The sequence below is a fragment of the Rhinatrema bivittatum genome, chromosome 1 (genome assembly GCF_901001135.1).
Source record: "Rhinatrema bivittatum chromosome 1, aRhiBiv1.1, whole genome shotgun sequence".
NCBI classification, from domain to species: Eukaryota; Metazoa; Chordata; class Amphibia; order Gymnophiona; family Rhinatrematidae; genus Rhinatrema; species Rhinatrema bivittatum.
In genome coordinates, this window is record NC_042615.1 from 817,745,207 (window position 1) to 817,766,420 (window position 21,214).

The 21,214-nt window shown below is 50.9% G+C and overlaps 1 protein-coding gene across 4 annotated transcripts in view; it reads right to left on the bottom strand.

Moving 5' to 3' along the window:
* The window catches only part of LOC115078780 (oocyte zinc finger protein XlCOF6-like), a 51,904-nt gene that overhangs the window by 12,727 nt on the left and 17,963 nt on the right, over positions 1-21,214 (bottom strand). For all 4 annotated transcript variants that reach the window (XM_029581824.1, XM_029581817.1, XM_029581808.1 and 1 more), the window contains 2 exons: positions 14,835-14,948; positions 1,259-1,363 (listed from right to left, as the gene is read on the bottom strand). In XM_029581824.1, coding sequence (XP_029437684.1) covers positions 1,259-1,363; positions 14,835-14,948 — 219 coding nt within the window. The remainder of the gene's footprint in view (positions 1-1,258; positions 1,364-14,834; positions 14,949-21,214) is intronic.

The window sequence follows — 21,214 nt, forward strand, 5'->3', positions numbered from 1 at the left end:
GCGAAAGAGCTGCACCACCGGCTCCCCGCATGCTGAACTCGGCGAACCCCGCGGCATGCCTGCGGGGAGGGAGTGAGCATGAGGCTGAAAAAAGCGGCGAAAATCGCCCTTCCGGAGCCCTGGGAAACCTGTGCGCACGGTAGCAAAACAAGTTTTTTGGGGGTTTTTTTTCAAAAACGCTGACACACAGCATACAAGGGGGAGGGACCGGCCCACCGGTTAATCCCCCTACTCACCGGCAGAAAAACGGCTCCGGGAAAACGGCTAACGGGGTATCTAACCCCAGCCGTGCCTCAACCAAGGCAGCAGCTTCGGGAGGACTGACACTGTCTCCTCCAGAAAGAAAACTAACTGCTTTTGTTCTTTGATGGGTTTTTGTTTTTTTTTAATTTAGCCACTGGTAGAAAGCAAACTCCTCTAGGTCTTACTATTGCTGGCTTGCTTTGCTTTGGGTTTTTTTAATGGATCAGGACCACAGGTTCTGTTACCCTCATCTGCTGGAGACAGAGAAATACTGAAGGATCGCAGGTGGCACACCAGGGTAAGAGGTGGTGCCTTTCAGCTTTTTTCTCTGACTCCATCTGCTGGAAGGGAGACACAACCCAGCAGTCTGGACTGATCCTGGTACGTACAGGGAATGAATGATATTCTCAAAATTGTAATGAAAGGGGAGTTGCTATTACATTTCAATCTGCCAAATGTTGACTGGGACATCCTGGCTGCAGTGTCTTCCAGGAGGAAGATCCTGGATTTTCTGCAGGGAGAATTGTTTTGTCAACTAGTACCGGAGCCCACACAGAAAGGGGGTGATACTGGATCCGGCGCTTACCAATTTCTGGCGTCATAATGGACAACCATCTGGGATCCAGCATTCACGAGTGGTGTGGTTCAGTATTAGAATATAGCTGGTGACAGGTCATTCAAAAGCTAAGGGTCTTAGACTTAAGGAAAATTTGTTTTGCTGAGATTAGGAAGTACTTACAGGAGTTGATGGGTTGGGGGAGAGAGAGAGTGACTGATGGAGGCATGGAAAAGGTTGGGGGAGAAGGCGATTCATGCAAGTTTCTTGATTTATGACAGGATTGTGGTTCTTGAAATATTTTGGACAAAGGAAAAAAAAACCCACAAAGAAAAGACTCTTCTCTTTTGAAAGGTTGCAGACCCCTGCCCTAGACCATATCCCTTCTCCAAGCTGCATGCCAGCTCTGCTTTCCTCTTGTCATACAAAACATGTTGAATCGTCTCTTACAAGACTTACCACAGCTGAGTTCACTGCATTCTCCTTCCTTCCAGTACCAGCCATCCACGCAATCCCTCTCTTGTTTAATCTGTGATAAACTGGGAAGATTCAGGTTGTTGCTACCTATTAATAAACCAATAAATGGATATTTTTAGAACGTGCATTGGGAACTGGCTCCAAGGTATCTAGAAAGGGCTTTGAACCCACTTCTCCAGAGAGGACACACACAGTCTGGGAGCTACAGCAACATAACAATGGATTTGACAAACCAAAGGCGTCATGAGCTGGTATTCAGATCAGGAGGGGGCACTCTTAATTACCTGGCATTAAAGTGAACGCAACTCAAGTAATGCTCAATAGTACACAACTATGATCTCTAAACTAAGCATATATTCCCCAAAGAGAATCTGATGGAACCCCATCAAGAATATCCTCCACCCCATGTCTAGATTGCAACATTGTAACTTAATACGACATTTTTTTTACCCCAGAAGCTTCCTCTTGCTCCAACTGGGCTTCCAGCTCAATCACCAGCCTCTATTGGGCCATAAGACCTCATTCACCCCTACTCAGCAGGGTACTTCTTCCATTAGGAAAACTAGGTGACTGCCTACATTGCTACTAATTTTGGGGGCAGAAGAAACTAGCTGTTCTGCTTACTGCTCATGCAGGGAACGTGAAGGAATGGGGAGCGGCTGGAATGCGCACAGCATAGAAAAGGAAAATTGGTTCTTACCTGCTAATTTTCGTTCCTGTAGTACCACGGATCAGTCCAGACTCCTGGGTTTTGCCTCCCCTCCAGCAGATGGAGACAGAGAAGTTTTAACGGATTCCGTTCTATACCCTTGAGGTGCCACCTAGAATCTGTCAGTATTACACTGTACCCAAGCAGAAAGATTAAACATAACTTCCACACAACCTCTCCCCCAGAAGAGCAGAGGGAATGAAAACCTGTAACTCAATGAACGAAATCATGCCCATTCTCTTACCCTGAAAAGGGGGGCATTCGATAAACTTGCAGAAAAATGACTAACAACCAGCTGAGTGGACTAACAACCGGCATGGGCGGGACTCTGGACTGATCCGTGGTACTACAGGAACGATTGATGACCCAACCAAGAGACCATAGCTTGCTCATCACTCTCTGGAGAGATCTCTCGCAGTCCTCCTGAGACTTCGCCTGGATGAGCCAATCATCCAAATACGAATGCACCAAGATCCCCTTCTTTGCGCAGAGCTGCTGCCACTACTACCATCACCATGGTGAACGTGCAAGAAAACTTGCCCAGCAGAAAGGGAAGAGCCCGAAATTGAAAAGCCGATCCAGCACCTTGAACTTTAGGAATCTTTGATGGTCCTGCCAAATTGGAATGTGCAGATACGCCTCCGTCAGATCCAAGGATGTCAGGAACTCCCCTTTGCACACCTCCGCAAGCATCATACGGAGTGTTTCCATGCGAAACTTGGGAACTCGTAGGCACCCGTCCACCTTCTGCAAGTCAAGGATAAGACGAAAGGACCCTTTCTTCTTGGGAACCACGAAGTAGAGTACCGACCCTGGCCCTGTTCCGCAGGAGGGACCGGACAAATGCCGTTGAGACTGAGTAACCTCTGAAGTGTAGCCCACACGGCCTCTCGCCTGCCGCGAGAAATTACACAAGACTCTGCAAAGGTGTCTTGTATTGGATACAAGAAATCTAGAGCGTAACTGAGCCTGACTACATCCAAGACCCACCCGTCTGAGGTAACTTTCTCCCACTCCTCGTAGAAGCTTCTGTGGGAGGGGGAGTGGGGGAGTGGGGGTCCCTGGCCTCATTGGGCAGGCTTACTGCCTCCTGAGCTCTGACCTGTACCTGCCCCGTGCCGCGCCACATGCGCAGCAGGCAGCCGTATCGGACTTCGGCGCATGTGGCGAACTGCTGGGAGATGCGGGAGAACTCCGATGAAACGGCACCCGCCTAAGAGCCGCACTCTACCACCGCCGGAAGACCAAGGCTCCGGGGGACTCGCAGCTGCCTGCCCCGAACGTGTCTCCCACACCTCGGGACGCGAGAAACTGCACTCGCCCCGAGAGGACTGAGAGAGCCCCCTCCCTCCGGTGAGCATTCGCGTCTGTTGTTGCACCTGCCAGGAGCCCTAGGCTGCTGACCCCCACACACCAGGCTCTGTCCAGTACTCCTCCTCGGGCCGTAGTACCCACTGCCCTGGACAGGTTTTGACTAACTCTGGAGGCCTACCTGAGGAATTTTAGGTTCTCCTGGATTTTTCTTTTTTGAAGTAAAAACTTTACCCAACCTTGGAGAAGCAGGACCAGAAGAACCTGGGAACAGGTTCGGAGGCCGAGGGAACCAGAAGCCTCTAGCTGTCAGGCCATCCAGCAGGGTGTGGGTGAAAAACAGGGGGATCTAACCCCCCGGATGCCCGGCTCCACTGGAGGGATGGCCCGCAACGGTGCCTAACACCTCAGGGAGCAAACGCCAGCTCTCCTACTCTAATCTAACTACACTTTTTTTTTTTTTTAAACTAAACCCTAGACTGCAGTTTGCATCTCTACCATCTGCTGGAGTCAGACAGATACTGAGAGCTGCAGGCGGCACTCTAACAGCTCAATACTGTAAAGTGCGGCCGCGGTTACCCTGCTCTTAACCTGCTTTCTACTCACTTTCCGGCCGGGTTAGCCCTTCCTGCGATTCACTATCCCCTTTAACCGATTCTTACCGCCTCTTTAAATCCCCGGGTGACCCCTTCCGCACGCGGCATGTATATTAGATGTAAACGATGGAATTAGCTATTCCCTCCCATACAGTAATGCGCGCCCTGACTCGCTATTTTACCCTGCCGTTTTGCCCCGCGTTTAACCTGCTAACTTACCGCCTACCCCTACCCCTGCGTTAGAGGCAAGGGATAAGGGTAGATGGCAAACTTTCTCACAAAAGAAAACCTAAAAATGGGTATAAATACCTTGGATGTCACTTTCCGAATCCCCCATCTCCACGCGGGCGGGCATCGAGGCGGGAGCCGGCGGGCGCGCGTTCATCCAGGCGGCAGCGGGCGCGCATTCATCCAGGCGGCGGCGGGAGCCGGCGGGCGGGCGCGCATTCATCCGGGCTGCGCTGGCAGGCGGGCGTGCGTTCATCCAGGCGGAGGGAGCCGGCGGCGAAAGCGACCTCCAGCAACCCCGCCGGCAGTGAGTGAATGCACGCCTGTGTACGCCCGTGCAATTTCGGCGCTCAAGGCAGGGCATTAGAGAACGCCGACGTCACGTGTCGTGACGCCAAACGTCGTGACATCACGCCTTGAGCGCCGAAACTGCACGGGCGTACACAGGCGCGCATTCATTCACTGCCGGTGGGGTTTGCTGGAGGCCGCTTTCGCCGCTGGCTCCCTCCACCTGGATGAACACGCGCCCGCCGGCTCCCGCCGCGCCTGAATGAACGCACGCCCACCCGCCCGCTCCCGCCTTGATGACAGCCCGCCGGCTACCGCCTCGATGAACTTGCTCCCGCCTTGAACACGCGCCCGCCGGCTCCCGCCAGTAAGTTTACTTTTTTTACACTTTTGTTTTAATTTTCGCCTGCGCCTTGCTTCGGGAGGGGGGGAACCATCCACTTCCTGGTGCCTGTCATTTCAAATGTCAGTTGCAATGACATTTGAAATGACAGGTACCAGCGCACCCAGGATACTGTATAGGCGCTGTATTAAGCGCCTATACAGTAAAATGGGTTGCGCGGGCCTAACGCTTCGCAGACGCGGCTTGCATTTGCAAGCAATTTAAATAGAGTATCGAGCGGTATGTGAGCAGGACTGGGCGTGCGGGGAACGAGGGTGCGCCCGGCACTGCCGCACTCTTTCTAACGCGGCCTTGCTGTATCGACCTGTTAGTTATGTAGCAGTGCCTCAAAGTTTGTTCTCTGACTCCATCTGCTGGTAGGGATACACAACCCACTGGTCTGGAACGATCTGAGTATGTACAGGAAAGGTTGCCTCTATCATTAAGATTGTTATTTGCTTGGTGATTTTAATGTGCATTTCTATCAGTGCCCAATGTCTTATTTGTATGTGCCTTAAGACTGTTAGCAATGCAACTGTTATGATGATTATGTAGGAATAAAAACCATAAGTTTCACCACTGTCCATACCGCAAAATGAATTTTTACTTCACATTTTGATCTTGGCCTGCATTTCAGAAATACAGAGATGCTGAACTTCTGATAAAGCTGCAATACGGGACAGACTCATCTCCTGTGCAAAGCCATTGTTTGTTTAAGCCTCTGTCAAGGAACAAATTCTTCTCTCAGCAATTAGAGAAGGGAAAAGAAAATGCTGGCCTGCTGTATGTATTGAAAGGAGACGGACCTTAAGCATCAGCAAGGCTCAGAAATACCTGGCAACCCAGCTTCCAATCCCGAGAGGAGCTCTTATCAGATCCAAGACAACTCCCAAGTCAGCTGCTACCCGGCAGAAGGTTGGTCCATCAGAGGAAGTGACGAAGAGCCAATCCCTGTCCCTGTTTATCAGATCCAAGACAACTCCCAAGTCAGCTGCTACCCGGCAGAAGGTTGGTCCATCAGAGGAAGTGAGGAAGAGCCAGTCCCTGTCCCTGTTTATCAGATGCATGAAGCTCCTGAATACGCATATGCAATCTCATAAAAGCAGCTGGGAACAGGGCATGAGACACTTTTCCAAGCAATGCTCCAGGACACTGGACTTCTTAGCTCGGGACTCTGCTAAGAAGCTCCCATTCACATCAGCAAGAAGCCGTCCAAGTCATCACTCCAAGCCCTGCCCTGCGACCAAGCACCTACACGAAGTCCAATGTCCTGGAGCATTGCTTGGAAAAGGGTCTCATGCCCTGCTACTTCAGCCAGAGCTGAACTTGCCTGGTACTTCTCAAGGAACTAGAGGCATCCTCTGCCCTTCATCGGGGTACAGAGACAGTGTTCGAGACCTCCAGCTTCTCTCAAGAATCTTCAAAGTGGTGAGACTGTGGTTTACTTCCCGATTCATATCTGGGTATTTAGTTAGAACTCTTTATATATTATAATCAAGTTCCAGCTACATAATAACATAACAATGTCGACAGAAAAGGACCAAATGGTCCATCCAGTCTGCCCAGCAAGCTTCTTATGGTAATATCTACTGCACCGTGTAGGTCACCCACAAGTTTCTCTTAGTCCGTACAGTTACCCCCAATACTTATAAGGGTAGTAATATTTACAATCAAAAATCAAGCAAAGGAAAATTAGATTACCTGATAATTTTCGTTCCTGTAGTACCAAGGATCAGTCCAGACTGCTGGGTTATGCCTCCCCTCCAGCAGATGGAGCCAGAGAAAAGCTGAAAAGCACCCCCTAGATATACTGGTGTGCCACCTGCGATCCCTCAGTAAATGCGATATCAAAGCAGAAGGAACTAAATAAACACTTCCGCCAACAAACCCTTTGGGCTCTTGATTTTTTTTTTTTTTTTGTAAAAACCACTGACCAGATCAAGCGGTAACCTCCTTAAACGACAGAAAACACAGTAGATTAGAATGCAACTCAAACAACTTACCAGTGGAATTGTGTAAACGCCTGTAAGTAAAACCTGTAAGAGCAGATCACTGCCACCAAAAACATGAGCGGAGTCTCAGACAACAGATTTGCGCGGGCGTCTGGACTGATCCTTGGTACTACAGGAACAAAAATTATCAGGTAAGAAACTAATTTTCCTTTCCCTGTACGTACCAGGATCAGTCCAGACTGCTGGGATGTACCCGAGCCGCCTTAAATGGGGTGGGACCCCGAGAGTCCCGCTCGAATCACACTGCTCCCAAAAGACTCAGTCGACGGACCACGAACATCCAATCGATAATGCCTCGCAAAAGTATGCAAGGACTTCCAGGTGGCCGCCCTGCAAATCTCCTGTGAAGAAACAAACTGGCTTTCAGCCCACGAAGTCACCTGAGAACGTAGAGAGTGAGCCTTCAGGCCATCAGGAACAGCCTTACCACACCCAATGTATGTGGATGCGATTGCGGCTTTCAACCATCGAGCAATAGCTGCCTTGGATGCCTGAAGGCCCTTCTTGGGGCCATTCCACAACACGAACAGGTGATCTGATCTCCGAAACTCATTAGTCACTTCCAAATACCTGAGGAGTACCCGGACATCCAAACGCTTCAAGTCCCGACCTTGAGTAGACCTAAGCTCCTCCTCCGAAAAGGAAGGCAATTCCACCGTCTGATTAACATGAAATGCCAAAACCACCTTTGGCAAGAAGGAAGGTACTGTGCGTAAGGAGACTCCCGACTCCGAAATCTGCAAGAACGGTTCCCTACAAGAAAGAGCCTGCAGTTCCGAAACACGACGCGCTGACGAAATGGCCACTAGGAACACCATCAACGAGGACTTCTTAAGGAGCTCAAAAGGTACCGCGCAGAGGCCACAGAGTACCAGGTTCAAGTTCCAGGAAGGACAGGGCACCTGCACCGGAGGGTGCAAGTTCCTAACTCCACGCAAAAAACGAGCAACATCCAGGTGACTTGCAAGAGAGAATCCTTCAACCTTACCTCTCAAACAACCCAGAGCCGCTACCTGAACTCTAAGCGAACTATAGGCCAAACCTTTCTTCAAACCCTCCTGCAGGAACGTAAGGATATGCCCCACCGAAGACTGTCGTGGCAAAATCTTCAAGACATCACACCATGAATCAAACATCTTCCATACTCTAGCATAAGTAAGCGTAGTCGAAGATCTACGCGCCCGAAGAAGAGTGGCAATGACCGCGTCCGGATAACCTTTTTTTCTCAATTGCCTCCGCTCATAAGCCAAGCCGCCAGACAAAAGCGATCCGCAAGATCGAAAAATACTGGACCCTGTCGAAGGAGATTCGGAAGATGACCTAATCGTAGTGGCCCGTCCACTGCCAAATTGACAAGATCCACGAACCACAGACTCCGCGGCCACTCAGGAGCCACGAGACTCACTAGTCCCAGATGGGATTCTATGCGCCTCAACACCTTTCCCACCAGGGCCACGGAGGAAACACATACAGGAGGATGTGAAGAGGCCACGGTAGCACCAGAGCATCCACGCCTTCCGACCCCTGCTCCCGCCTTCGGCTGAAGAACCGTGCCACCTTTGCATTTAGCCGAGTCGCCATCAAGTCCAGGTGCGGGACCCCCCAATGCTGGGTGATGAGATACATCGCCTCGGCCGACAGCTCCCACACCCCTGGATCTAGGAGCTGCCGACTGAGGTAATCCGCCTGGACGTTGTCCACGCCTGCAATATGGGTGGCCGTGATGCGGGACAAATGACGTTCCGCCCAGGCCATCAACACCGACGCCTCGTCCGCCACCGGACGACTTCTTGTGCCTCCTTGCCGATTGATATACGCCACCGTGGTCGCATTGTCCGACAGAACTCACACCGCTCGCCTGCGTAACATTGGGAGGAGGAGACGCAAAGCCAGCCGCACCGCCCTGGTCTCCAGTCGATTGATGGACCAAGTGGCTTGGTGAGCGGACCACGTCCCCTGCACCGCTCGGGACTGACACACCGCCCCCCAGCCGGAGAGGCTGGCATCAGTCGTCACTACTATCCAAGACGGAGGCTCTAAGTCCACCCCTTGCAGAAAGTGGTCCAGAATTAGCCACCAAGTGAGACTGGAACGGGCCGGCTCCAGCAATGGCAACTCCAGGTCGTAATCGTCGGACCTGAGATCCCAACAAGAAAGAAGTGCTCTTTGTAAAGGCCGCATATGCGCAAAAGCCCACGGTACCATTTCCAGAGTAGATACCATATGACCAATGACCTGCAAATAATCCCAGGCCATAGGTACCGGGAGGTCCATCAGGTTCCGCACCTGCGTCATCAGATTGATCATACGTTGACGTGGCAGAAAAACCTTGCCCACCAAGGTATCGAATCGGGCACCCAAGAATTCCAACTGTTGGGTCGGTTCTAGCCGGCTCTTCGCGAAGTTGACTACCCAACCTAACGACTGCAGTTGCTGTACCACCAGTCGAACCGCCCGTTTGCACAATGCTTCCAACTTCGCCCGAATGAGCCAATCGTCGAGATAGGGATGGACCAGTATTCCTTGACGGCGTAGGAAAGCTGCTACGACCACGAGAACCTTGGTGAACACTCTTGGAGCAGTCGCTAATCCGAACGGCAGGGCACAAAACTGGTAATGGTTCCCTAACACCATAAACCTCAGGTACCTCTGATGACGCTCCCAGATTCCAATGTGAAGATACGCCTCGGTCAGATCCAAAGAAGCCAAAAATTCTCCCTTGTGGACGGCCGCAATAACAGACCGTAGTGTCTCCATGCGAAAACTAGGAACGCGCAGAGCCTTGTTTACGCGCTTTAAATCCAAGATCGGCCTGAACGTGCCCTCCTTCTTTGGAACCACGAAGTATATGGAATACCGGCCAGTCTTGCACTCGGCCGGTGGAACCGGCAATACCGCCCCCAGTGTCCGCAATCGGTCCAAGGTTTGGGCGCTAACCCTCTGCTTTTCCGGAGGACTGCATGGCGATATCATAAAAAGATCCCGGAGGGGACGAGCAAAATCCAACTCGTAACCGTGCCGGATGACATCGAGGACCCATTGATCTGTCATTGTCTTGACCCATTCCTCCCAAAACCGGGACAGCCGCCCCCCGATGCAAGGAAGAGAGGAATGGGTCTGCGCGCCTTCATTGCGAAGTCTTGTTGGGGGCAAAACCTTGCGAGGATCCCGAACGCTGAGGCCGCCTGCCGCGAAAGAAAGGAGTCCAGAATTGGGACCTTGTCGCCTGCTGTTTTTGGGAAAAGGAACCAGCCCTCCCCATACGGAACCGCCGCTGACCCCGAAACCGAGCTCTGGAATTTCCAAAGTAGCAAGCCTGACGGGGCTTATCCTCCGGCAACTTATAAACTTTATTATCCCCAAGGTCCTTAATGAGTGATCCAGCTCGTCCCCAAACAACAACTTACCCTTGAAGGGGAAAGAACCCAAACGTGCCTTAGAGGAGGCATCCGCCGACCAGCAATGGAGCCACAGCAGCCGCCTGGCGGAAACCGCAGACGACATAATACGAGCCGAGATCCGCAGCAAGTCATATAAAGCGTCCGCTGTATAGGTGACCGCAGCCTCCACACAGTTGGCCTGCTCCACCTCGCCCGGAGGAAGCTCCTGCGTTGTAAGCAATTGCTGGACCCAGGGCAAATTGGCCCTCTGCACGAGACTGCTACAAGCCGCCGCCCGGACCCCTAATGCCGCAACCTCAAAGATGCGCTTCAATAAGATCTCCATCTTCCGATCTTGGAGATCCTTCAACGCAATCCCCCCCCCCCCCCCGTGACGGGGATGGTGGTGTGTTTGACCACGGCCGTGACCGCCGAATCCACTGAGGGGTTCTTGAGAAGATCCAAGGTTTCCGCCGGCAGGGGATACAGCTTGTCCATCGCCCTGCTAACTCGCAAAGAGGCTTCTGGAAAATCCCATTCCTTAGACACAATCTGAAAAACCTTGGGATGGAATGGAAAAGTTTGCGGGGGGGCCCGCAGGCCCGCCATAGCCACATCCCCCGTGGACGTGTCAGCTTCCTGATGCGGGGCCGCGATTTCCAACTCCAAGAGATGAAGGATTAAAAAGCTTAACTCGTCCTTGCCAAACAACCTGAGCACCTGGGGGTCATCTCCTTCCACAGCCCCCTGCCCGTCAACGATATCCAACCCGGGCGCCCCCGGGGAGTCCGGAGCGAGGTCCGGCACTTCCGGACCTCCGGCACCCTCCTGCGGACGAGGGCCGCGAGCCCCCTCCTTCCCCATATCTAAACTCGCCTTGGGAATCTTTGGTGGAGGGGGACCTTCCACCTCCAAACCAGCTTCTGCCTCTAAAAAGGCTTTGTGCATTAACAGCACAAACCGCAGAGAAAAAGGAACCACCGACCTTTTTAAACTGTCCCCCGCGGGCCGGGAGGGGGGGGGGGGTGTCGATGCGCCTCCAAATCGGGCGTGCTCTGTGGAGTTAAGGCAGGTGGGGAAGGAGGAGGGGAGATTTCCTCCTCCGACGCCGATTCCCCTATCTGCCGCATGGCCAAGATGGCCGCCGCCCCCCTGTCTATGGGAGGCGGGGCCGAAGCTCGGGAACCCTGAACTCACTTTTGCCGCGCTGACAAGGGGAGAGCGGATCCGCTGCGGGCAGCGCTCGGCCCCCCCGAGAGGGTCCCTCGCCCCCGGGAGCAGAGACCCTCTCGGGAGAGAGTCGCACCCCCGCCCCCCCACAGGCCGTGCAGGCCGAAGATCGCGGCATCTGGGAACCGGCCGGTGCAGCAGCAGGAAAAAGCGCGCCAAAAACCAATCAGGCAAGTACCCTGTAAGCACTCGCGCGCCGGGTGAGCCAGCCACCCCCTCCGGAGTCCTCAGCAGTAATCGCGGCAGGCCGGGGCTGTAACTGCAAGCACACTGCCTGTCCCCAACAGGGCTTAAGTGCCTTTATAAGAAAGAAAAAAATCAAATTAAAGCTCCCTTCAGGGCCCGAAGTCCTGGAATAGTGGGGGGAGGGTGACCGGCCCACCGGTAAGCTCTCCCCCAAGCTACTGGGACACACTAGCTCCGGGTAAGTCAGGGGGCAATGCCCTCTCCGCCTGCCAATTCACCTGCCTGCACGCTGCGCTGCGAACACCACACAAAATACATTAAACATACAATTCCTCGTTTGTTTGTTTTTTTAAGAAACCCCAATAAGGGAGAAACCAGTTGATCTAGCCAGTATACAATATTACATTGGTTACAACTGGAGATTCCCAGACCACAAACCTAACCAGAACAGGACCGCAGGTTATGCTATCCTTCATCTGCCGGAGTCAGAGAAACTACTGAAGGATGGCAGGTGGCACACCGGTATATCTGGGGGGTGCTTTTCAGCTTCTCTCTGGCTCCATCTGCTGGAGGGGAGGCATAACCCAGCAGTCTGGACTGATCCTGGTACGTACAGGGAACTGTAAATTACTGCTAGCAACATTTTTACTGGGCGAGGAGCCTTCCTGAAAATTCAGTCAGTGTTGCTTGAACGGGCTTTGCTTTTGGACTTGGCCGTAGAAGCAGTCCTGTGCTTTTTCTCTTATGTCTGCAAATCAGTGCCCCCGCACCGTAAAAGTCAGGGTCCAGGTTGGTTCCCATCTGAATCCAATTCTCCTTCCCCCACCCCCCCATCAAAGCGGAAAGTGATGTTGCATCAAAAGTATCAAGGCTTATTGGTTAAGGGTTGTAATCTCCGTGCTTCTGTCGCACCAAGAGAGAGTTACCCCCATGCACTCTTTTCTTCATTTCCATCCTTCAGCCTTTAGAGACCCACAGTGTTTATCCCATGCTCCTTTGAAATCTTTCACTGTTTTCGTCTTCCCCACCTCCTCTGGAAGATCATTCCAGGCATCCACCACCCTCTCCATGAAGAAATATTTCCTGACCTTGGTTCTGAGTCGTCCTCCCTGGAGTTTCATTTTGTGACCTCAGTTCTACTGATTTCTTTCCAATGGAAAAGGTTTGACAATTGTGCATCATTAAAACTTTTCAGGTATCTGAAGGTCTGTATCATATCTCCCCTGCACCTCCTCTCCTCCAGGGTGTACATCTTCAGATCCTTCAGCCTCTCCTCATAAGTCATTTGATGGAGACCTCACACCATTTTAGTCGCCCTTCTCTGGACCGCCTCCATCTCGTCTCTATTCCATTTGAGATACAGGCTCCAGAACTGAGCATAGTACTCAATCTGAGGACTCACCAAGGACCTATAGAAAGGGAATATCACCTTTTTTTTTTCCTTCCTTACTGGTTATTCCTCTCTCTATGGAGCCCAGCATCCTTCTGGCTTTAGCTACGGCCTTGTCGCATTGCTTCACTGTGCTCAGATCGCTAGACACTATCACCCCAAGGTCCCTCTCTTACTCCGAGCACGATAGTCTTTCACCCCCCATCACATACAGCTCTTTTGGATCAGCACACCCTAAATGTATGATTCTGCACTTCTTGGCTTTGAATGCCAGCTGCCATATCTTCGACCACTGTTCAAGCTTTCTTAAGCTAAGAGGATATGTTATGCTTCTACTAATCTATTCATACCTATTAAGCTATTCTTTGCTTAATGTTCATTGTAAGTTTCTAAATTGCTCTGTGATAGGATGTAGGGCTCTGTATTTATTTAAAAACATTTCTATACCGTCGTTTAGTAGTATACCATCACAACGGTTTACAGATAGGCACATAAGTAAGTCTGGTTAGGATTATAAATTAGCTAGTAGGTGCCAATAAAGTTTTGGTTACATAATTCAAATAGTATACGCTATCTGGATCGTGGATTGGAAATTCCATATATATGAGTAATAGGATATCCATATATGAGAATACTGTACTCTTAAATTAATCTTTAGGTATGAGAAAAAATAATAAAGGAGGGATAACTGCTATTTGATGACTTTTAACAGTGTGTCGGAATTCTCTCTCTTGTCCGCTAGTATTCCTTACTCCCCACTCTCATTGTGAAAAGCTTTTTTGAATAGCCATGTTTTTAAACTCTTTTTAAAGAGTTTTAGATCTTTCATTAGTCTTATTTCGAGTGGCAGTGTGTTCCATAATATTGGACCGGCTAGGGATAGTGCTCTCTCTCTTACTTGCGTCAGTTTTGCTGACTTTACAGAGGGTATGGTTAGTAGAGCTTTATTGGCTGATCTGAGATTTCTCTGGGGGACATGTAGTCGTAGTGCAGTGTTTAGCCAGTCAGTATTTTCCTCATAGATTAGTTTGTGGATTGTGCATAGTGTTTTAAATTGCACTCTTTGCTCAATTGGCAGCCAGTGTAATTCAGCGAGTGTTTGAGTGATGTGATCTCTTCTGCTTTTTCCAGTTAGTATTCTGGCTGCAGAGCTCTGTAAGATTTGTAGGGGTCTTAGTGTTGTATATGGTAATCCAAGGAAGAGTGTGTTACAATAGTCTGTGCTCGTGAATATAAGTGCTTGAAGAACAGTTCGAAAGTTCGCTTGGGTTAATAGGGGTTTTAGCCTTCTAAGCACCATGAGTTTGGCGTAACCTTCCCTAACTTTCACCGATATATGTTGCTTAAGATTGAGTTCATTGTCAATTATTACACCTAGGTTTCTGGCTTTTTCGGTTAGTTCCACTATCTGATCCTTTTTAAGTTTGATGGGATTCTGTATTAATTCAGTGGTTTTTCTTTCAAGGTGTATGAATTCTGTCTTTTCAATATTAATTATTGAGGACAGTGCAGCCCGACATTGTGTCAGTGATGAAATATAGGGGCTTTGTATCTAGTGCAGTGCAGACCGATGCAGTCAGTGACGACTGAGATGGGCGTGGGTACTGAGGCCAGCGCAGGCTGAACTAGGAATCCTGTGCTGCAGACAATGAAAAATGAAGCTATTTTAGCACTCCCCGCCCGCTGTGTATGAAAGGATCCCTCTGCTCTTCTCTCCTTCCTGTTTTGGTCAGGAGTTCAAATTCTCATGTATTGTGCTTATAGAGTGATATCTGCCATCAATCAGAGTGCCAAGCTCCGCTCTCCAGTCCCAGACTTCCCAAACCCTTCAGCGGGCGTCACTCACTTGTGCTGGAATTAGCCGCATTTTCTCCTGGCTCAGAGTCAAGGCGATTGGCGGATTCTGACTCCTCCTCTTCTTTAAGGCGCAGTGAGAACACAGACGTGATAATCGGCACAACTGGCATTGACAGAGAAAAATATTACAAAAAGGTATGAATCGCAGACAGTGAAAACAAATCAGATGGCCGGAAAAAAAACCCAAACAGCTATCTAACAGGCCGATACAGTAAAGTCCACAGGAGAGCGGGCGAACGCACAGGCCACTCTCCTGTGCACGCGATCCTGTACTTAAATGAGGCCCGGCGGTAAAAAAGGGCAAAAGGAGCAGAGGCTGTCAGCAGGTTTGACGGCAGATGCTCAATTTTGCCGGCGTCTGTTCTCGAGCTGATGGCTTGGAAACCGGCCATCCGGTTTTCGACCCGACAGCCGCGGGCCGACTTCAAATTTTTTTCTTCTTTTTTTACCCTTCTGGACCTCCGACTTAATAATCACCATGATATTAAGTCAGAGGGTGCACAGAAAAGCAGTTTTTACTGCTTTTCTGTGCACTTTCCCGGTACCCGAAGAAAGTAGCGCCTACCTTTGGGTAGGCGTTAATTTCTGAAAGCAAAATGTGCAGCTTGGCTGCAACATTTTGTTTTCTGAATCGCGCGGGAATACCTAATAGGGCCATCAACGTACATTTGCGTGTTGAGGGCGCTATTAGGTTCAGGGGATTGGACGCGCGTTTTTGGCCCCTTACTGAATAAGAGGTAACGCTAGCGCGTCGAAAACGCGCGTCCAATGGCGGGATAACAGCGCACCCATCCACACCAACTAATTCAGCTGTGAAATGAGTTCCACAGCCCACACCTCCCTGCCGACGGGAGCTTTTATACCTTGCAAAAGAACTTGGGCTTGTGTCAGCTGCAAGGAAATCCTCACGGTGCAACAGAAGTGCTCCTCATGGAAACAGGCCTCCCTGCTACTCCCTCTTTCGGGCTGATACAGTACAGTGCCCTCCGACGGAGCGCACTGTTAACCCTCTATTGGACGCGCGTTTGACGCACTAGCGTTACCCCTTATTCAGTAAGGGGCCGAAAATGCCGTCCAACCCCCCGAACCTAATAGCGCCCACAACATGCAAATGTACGTTGATGGCCCCATTAGGTATTCCCGCGCGATTCAGAAAACAAAATGTGCAGCCAAACCGCACATTTTGCTTTCAGAAACTAGCGCCTACCCAAAGGAAAGTGCACAGAAAAGCAGTTTTTACTGCTTTTCTGTGCACCCTCCGACTTAATATCATGGCGATATTAAGTCGGAGGTCCCGAAAGTTACCAAAAGTTTAAAAAAAAAAAAAAAAGTGAAGTCTGCCCGCGGCTCGAAAACCGGACGCTCAATTTTGCCGACGTCCGGTTTCCGAACCCGTGGCTGTCAGCGGGCTCGAGAACCAACGCCGGCAAAATTGAGCGTCGGCTGTCAAACCCGCTGACAGCTGCCGCTCCGGTCCAAAAGGAGGCGCTAGGGACGCGCTAGTGTCCTTAGCGCCTCCTTTTGCCTGTTTTTACCGCCGGGCCTAATGTATCGAGCGCACAGGAGAGTGGCCCGAGTTGGCATTCGCCCGCTCTCCCTCGGACTTTATTGTATTGGCCCGTTTCAGAGCTCACTGAGCTCCTCTGATCCCTGTATTCTCTACAGGACAGGGACACTGTAACCCTGAGAAGTATCTTGGGCGGTGCCAGGTGCACCCATGGTGTAACTATAGTTTGGTATGGGAAGCCTGGGGCTAGCCCAGCTCGACTCCACCAGAGAATGTGCTTTTTCAATAGCCTTTCCAACATTTTCAAATTTACTTCCTAATCAATTTTGCAACATTAGGGATCCAAAACTTTTCAAAGAACACTTAAGTCACACTTTCTAAAGATCGCTTACAGTGAACTAACAGCAGCCTGTCCGAACACATCAGTTCTCATCTCCTGCTCCAGTGAAGATGAGAAGCTCTTATTTAAATTATGTTCGGATGGTATTAGTAAATGTAATGTTTATATTTTACTGTATTTATTATGCTTGGTTTGATTTAACTTAGTGAATGTTTTTAATGTTACCCATCCCGAACTTTGGAGGGTGCAGGATACAAGTAATAGGAAAATTATATTCTTACCTGATAATTTTTGTTCCTGTAGTATCAAGGATCAGTCCAGACTGCTGGGTTATGCCTCCCGTCCAGCAGATGGAGTCAGAGAGAAACTGAAAAGGCACCACTCATATACCCTGGTGCGCCCCCTGCGATCCTTCAGTATAATCCATAACAAAGCAGTATGAATTTAGGAACAATGGCAAACTCTGTGACTAGATCAAGATAAATATGAACATGTGGAAAACGAGGAAACCAGGCAAAAGCCATGAAACATAACCATATGAAAAATAGAACAAGTGCTCGGAAAAAACAATGGAATCTGAAAAGGAAACACGACAGACGCGGGACTCTGCACTGACATGGGCGGGCGTCTGGACTGATCCTTGGTACTACAGGAACGAAAATTATCAGGTAAGAACATAATTTTCCTTTCCCTGTAGGTACCAGGATCAGTCCAGACTGCTGGGAAGTACCCAAGCTGCCCTAAACAGGGTGGGATCCTGACAGTCCCGCACGAAGCACACCACTGCCAAACGAGTCTACCGGCGGAGCGGGGACGTCCAATCGGTAATGTCTAGCAAAAGTGTGCAATGACTTCCAAGTAGCCGCCCGGCAAATTTCCTGAGAGGAAATAAAACCACTCTCAGCCCAAGACGCCGCTTGGGAACGCAGAGAATGAGCCTTAAGACCGTCCGGAACGGCGCGACCTTGAGAAATGTAAGTAGAAACAATCGCCTCCTTCAACCAGCGGGCTATAGTAGCCTTGGAAGCTTTATTGCCTTTCTTTGGACCATTCCACAAGACAAAAAGATGATCAGACAACCGAAAAGGGTTGGTAATGTCCAGGTACCGTAAGAGTGTCCTTCGAACATCCAACCTGCGAAGCTCCGGGTGCCGAGACACCTCAGCACCATCCACCGCAAAGGCCGGTAGGTCCACAGTCTGGTTGACGTGAAAGGCGGAAACTACCTTAGGCAAAAAGGAAGGAACGGTACGCAGAGAAACCCCCGAGTCAGAAATACGGAGAAAAGGTTCTCTACAGGATAACGCCTGAAGTTCAGAGATTCTGCGAGCAGAACAAATAGCGACGAGAAAAACTGTTTTGAGAGTGAGATCTTTGAGAGTAGCCCTTCGTAGCGGTTCAAACGGAGAAGTACATAGACCCCGGAGAACCAAATTTAAACTCCAAGAAGGACAGATAGGGCGTACCGGAGGTCGCAAATGTTTAACTCCTTTTAAAAATCGTGCAACGTCCGGGTGCATGGCAATGGAAAGTCTGTCAAGTTTACCGCGGTAACAGCCTAAGGCTGCCACCTGCACACGAAGAGAATTATAGGGCAAACCTTTCTTTAGACCTTCTTGCAAAAAAACCAGAATATGAGAGACCGTAGCCTGCCGTGACGATACTTTCAAACCCTGGCACCAAGAGTCAAAAACTTTCCATACCCTGACATAAGCAACCGAGGTAGAGGGCTTCCGAGCCTGTAGAAGAGTAGTAATGACCGACTCAGAATATCCCCTCTTTCTCAATTGCCGCCTCTCATAAGCCAAGCCGCTAGACAAAAGCGATCGGCCTGGTCGAAAAATACTGGACCCTGCCGTAGGAGACGAGGCAGATGACCGAGACGCAAGGGGCCGTCCACCGCTAGGTTGATGAGGTCGGCGAACCATGGCCTCCTTGGCCACTCCGGAGCTACCAGAACGACGGGTCCTGCGTGGGATTCGATCCGACACAATATTTTTCCCACCAATGGCCACGGTGGAAACACGTACAGAAGAACTTGCGCGGGCCAGGGAAGAACTAGCGCGTCCACGCCTTCCGACCCGTGTTCCCTTCTGCGACTGAAGAAGCGAACCGCCTTGGCATTCGAACGAGTCGCCATGAGGTCCAACCGGGGGGTCCCCCACCGGTGACAGATGAGTCTGAGTGCCTCGGGAGATAGTTCCCACTCTCCCGGATCTAATCGCTGCCGGCTGAGGTAGTCTGCTTGAATGTTGTCGACTCCAGCGATGTGCGACGCAGCAATCCGAGACAGGTGCTCCTCTGCCCAATCCATCAGTTGGCTGGCTTCGGTTGCTACCGGAAGACTCCTTGTACCGCCTTGCCGATTTATATACGCCACCGTGGTTGCATTGTCGGACAAAACCCGAACCGCTCTGTTCCGAATCAAAGGCAGGAAGTGCTGTAACGCTAGGCGAACCGCCCTGGTTTCCAAACGATTGATAGACCACTTGGCCTGAGAAAGCGTCCAACGTCCCTGAGCGGATTGAGACTGACAGACTGCTCCCCACCCCGTCAGACTGGCATCGGTCGTGACAATGATCCATTGGGGTGGTTCCAAATCGATGCCTTGGAGCAAGTGGACCGGATCCAACCACCATTGCAGACTGGTCCTTGCTGGGTGTAGGAGTGGCAAAGATATCTGAAACTCCTCTGATTTGGGATCCCAACGCGACAGAAGCGCCCTCTGTAGCGGCCGCATATGCGCAAAAGACCACGGAACCAAATCCAGGGTGGACGCCATATAACCAAGAACCTGTAAATAATCCCATACCACTGGCAAGGGAAGGGCTAGGAGACGACGAACGTGCGCCATCAGACGCTCCATCCTTGCCTGCGGCAGGAAAACTTTTCCCACTCTTGTATCGAACGAGGCGCCCAGAAATTCCAAACTCTGGGAGGGAATCAGTTGGCTCTTGGGATAATTGACTACCCAACCCAAGGAGTGTAGTCGGTGGAGTACTGTCTGAATTGCGACCTCGCAGAGACGACGCGATTTTGCCCGAATGAGCCAGTCGTCCAAATACGGGTGGACCAATACTCCGTCCCTCCGGAGGCTCGCTGCCACCACCACCATTACCTTGGTGAATACTCTCGGAGCGGTCGCCAGTCCGAACGGAAGGGCACAGAACTGGAAATGAGATCCCAGGACCATAAAGCGGAGAAATCGTTGATGGAACTCTTGTATTCCTATGTGCAAGTAAGCCTCTGTGAGATCTAAGGAAGCCAAATACTCTCCTTTGTGGACCGCAGCGATGACTGAGCGCAGGGTTTCCATCCGAAACCGCGGAATGCGCAATGCCTTGTTGACCCGCTTGAGATCCAGAATAGGGCGGAATGTGCCCTCCTTTTTGGGAACGATGAAATAGATGGAATAACGGCCTGTGCGTTGTTCGGCGGGCGGTACTGGCACTATGGCTCCCATCGCCTGCAACCACTGCAGGGTTTGAGCAATCCGCTGTTGTTTTACCAGAGAACCGCTGGGAGAGATAAGGAACAAATCGCGCAGGGGCCGTGCAAAATCTAAGGCGTATCCGTGAGTTATAATGTCGAGGACCCATTGGTCGGTGGTAATTGCGGCCCATTCCTCCCGAAAGTAAGAGAGTCGTCCTCCGACCTCCGGGACGGAGGAATGGACCTGCGTCCCTTCATTGAGCCGCCTTAGAGGTGGTGAAGGTATGAGACGCCCCTGCGCGGGCTGGCCTTCTACCACGAAAGGAAGGAGTCCATGCTTGGGAACGCGTAGACGGCTGTCTTGAAGCGTAAGAGGAACCCCTCCCCGATCGAAAACGGCGCTGCCCGCGAAATTGCCCGCGAAAGTTACCCGAAGTACGAAAAAATCTCGGCTTGTCCTCTGGCAACTTGAACACCTTATTCTCCTCCAAAGATCGAATAAGGTCTTCTAACTCGGTGCCAAATAATAGTTTGCCCCGAAAAGGAAAGGAACCGAGTTGGGCCTTGGAGGAAGAGTCTGCTGCCCAGTGACGCAGCCAGAGTAACCGCCGTGCGGACATCGCTGAAGACATAGACCGTGCCGAAGTGCGGAGGAGATCATAGAAGGCATCCGCGGCGTAGGCCACCGCGGATTCTATGCGGTTTGCTTGCTCAGCTTCCCCCGGAGGCAGATCCTGAGATGTCAACATCTGTTGTACCCAGCGAAGGGTAGCCCTTTGTACCATACAACTGCAAACGGCCGCCCGTACTCCCAATGCTGAAACCTCAAAGATTCGCTTAAGCAACATCTCCAACTTCCGATCTTGAAGATCCTTAAGGGCCGTACCCCCAGTTACGGGGATGGTGGTATGTTTTGCCATGGCAGTGACCGCCGAATCCACCTTTGGCACCCTAAGGAGCTCCAAAGAATCAGCAGGGAGTGGGTAAAGCTTATCCATAGCGCGGCTGACTCAGAGTAGCCTCCGGATTATCCCATTCCTTGGATACAAGCTGAAACAGTTTATTGTGAAAAGGAAAAGCATGTGAGGGT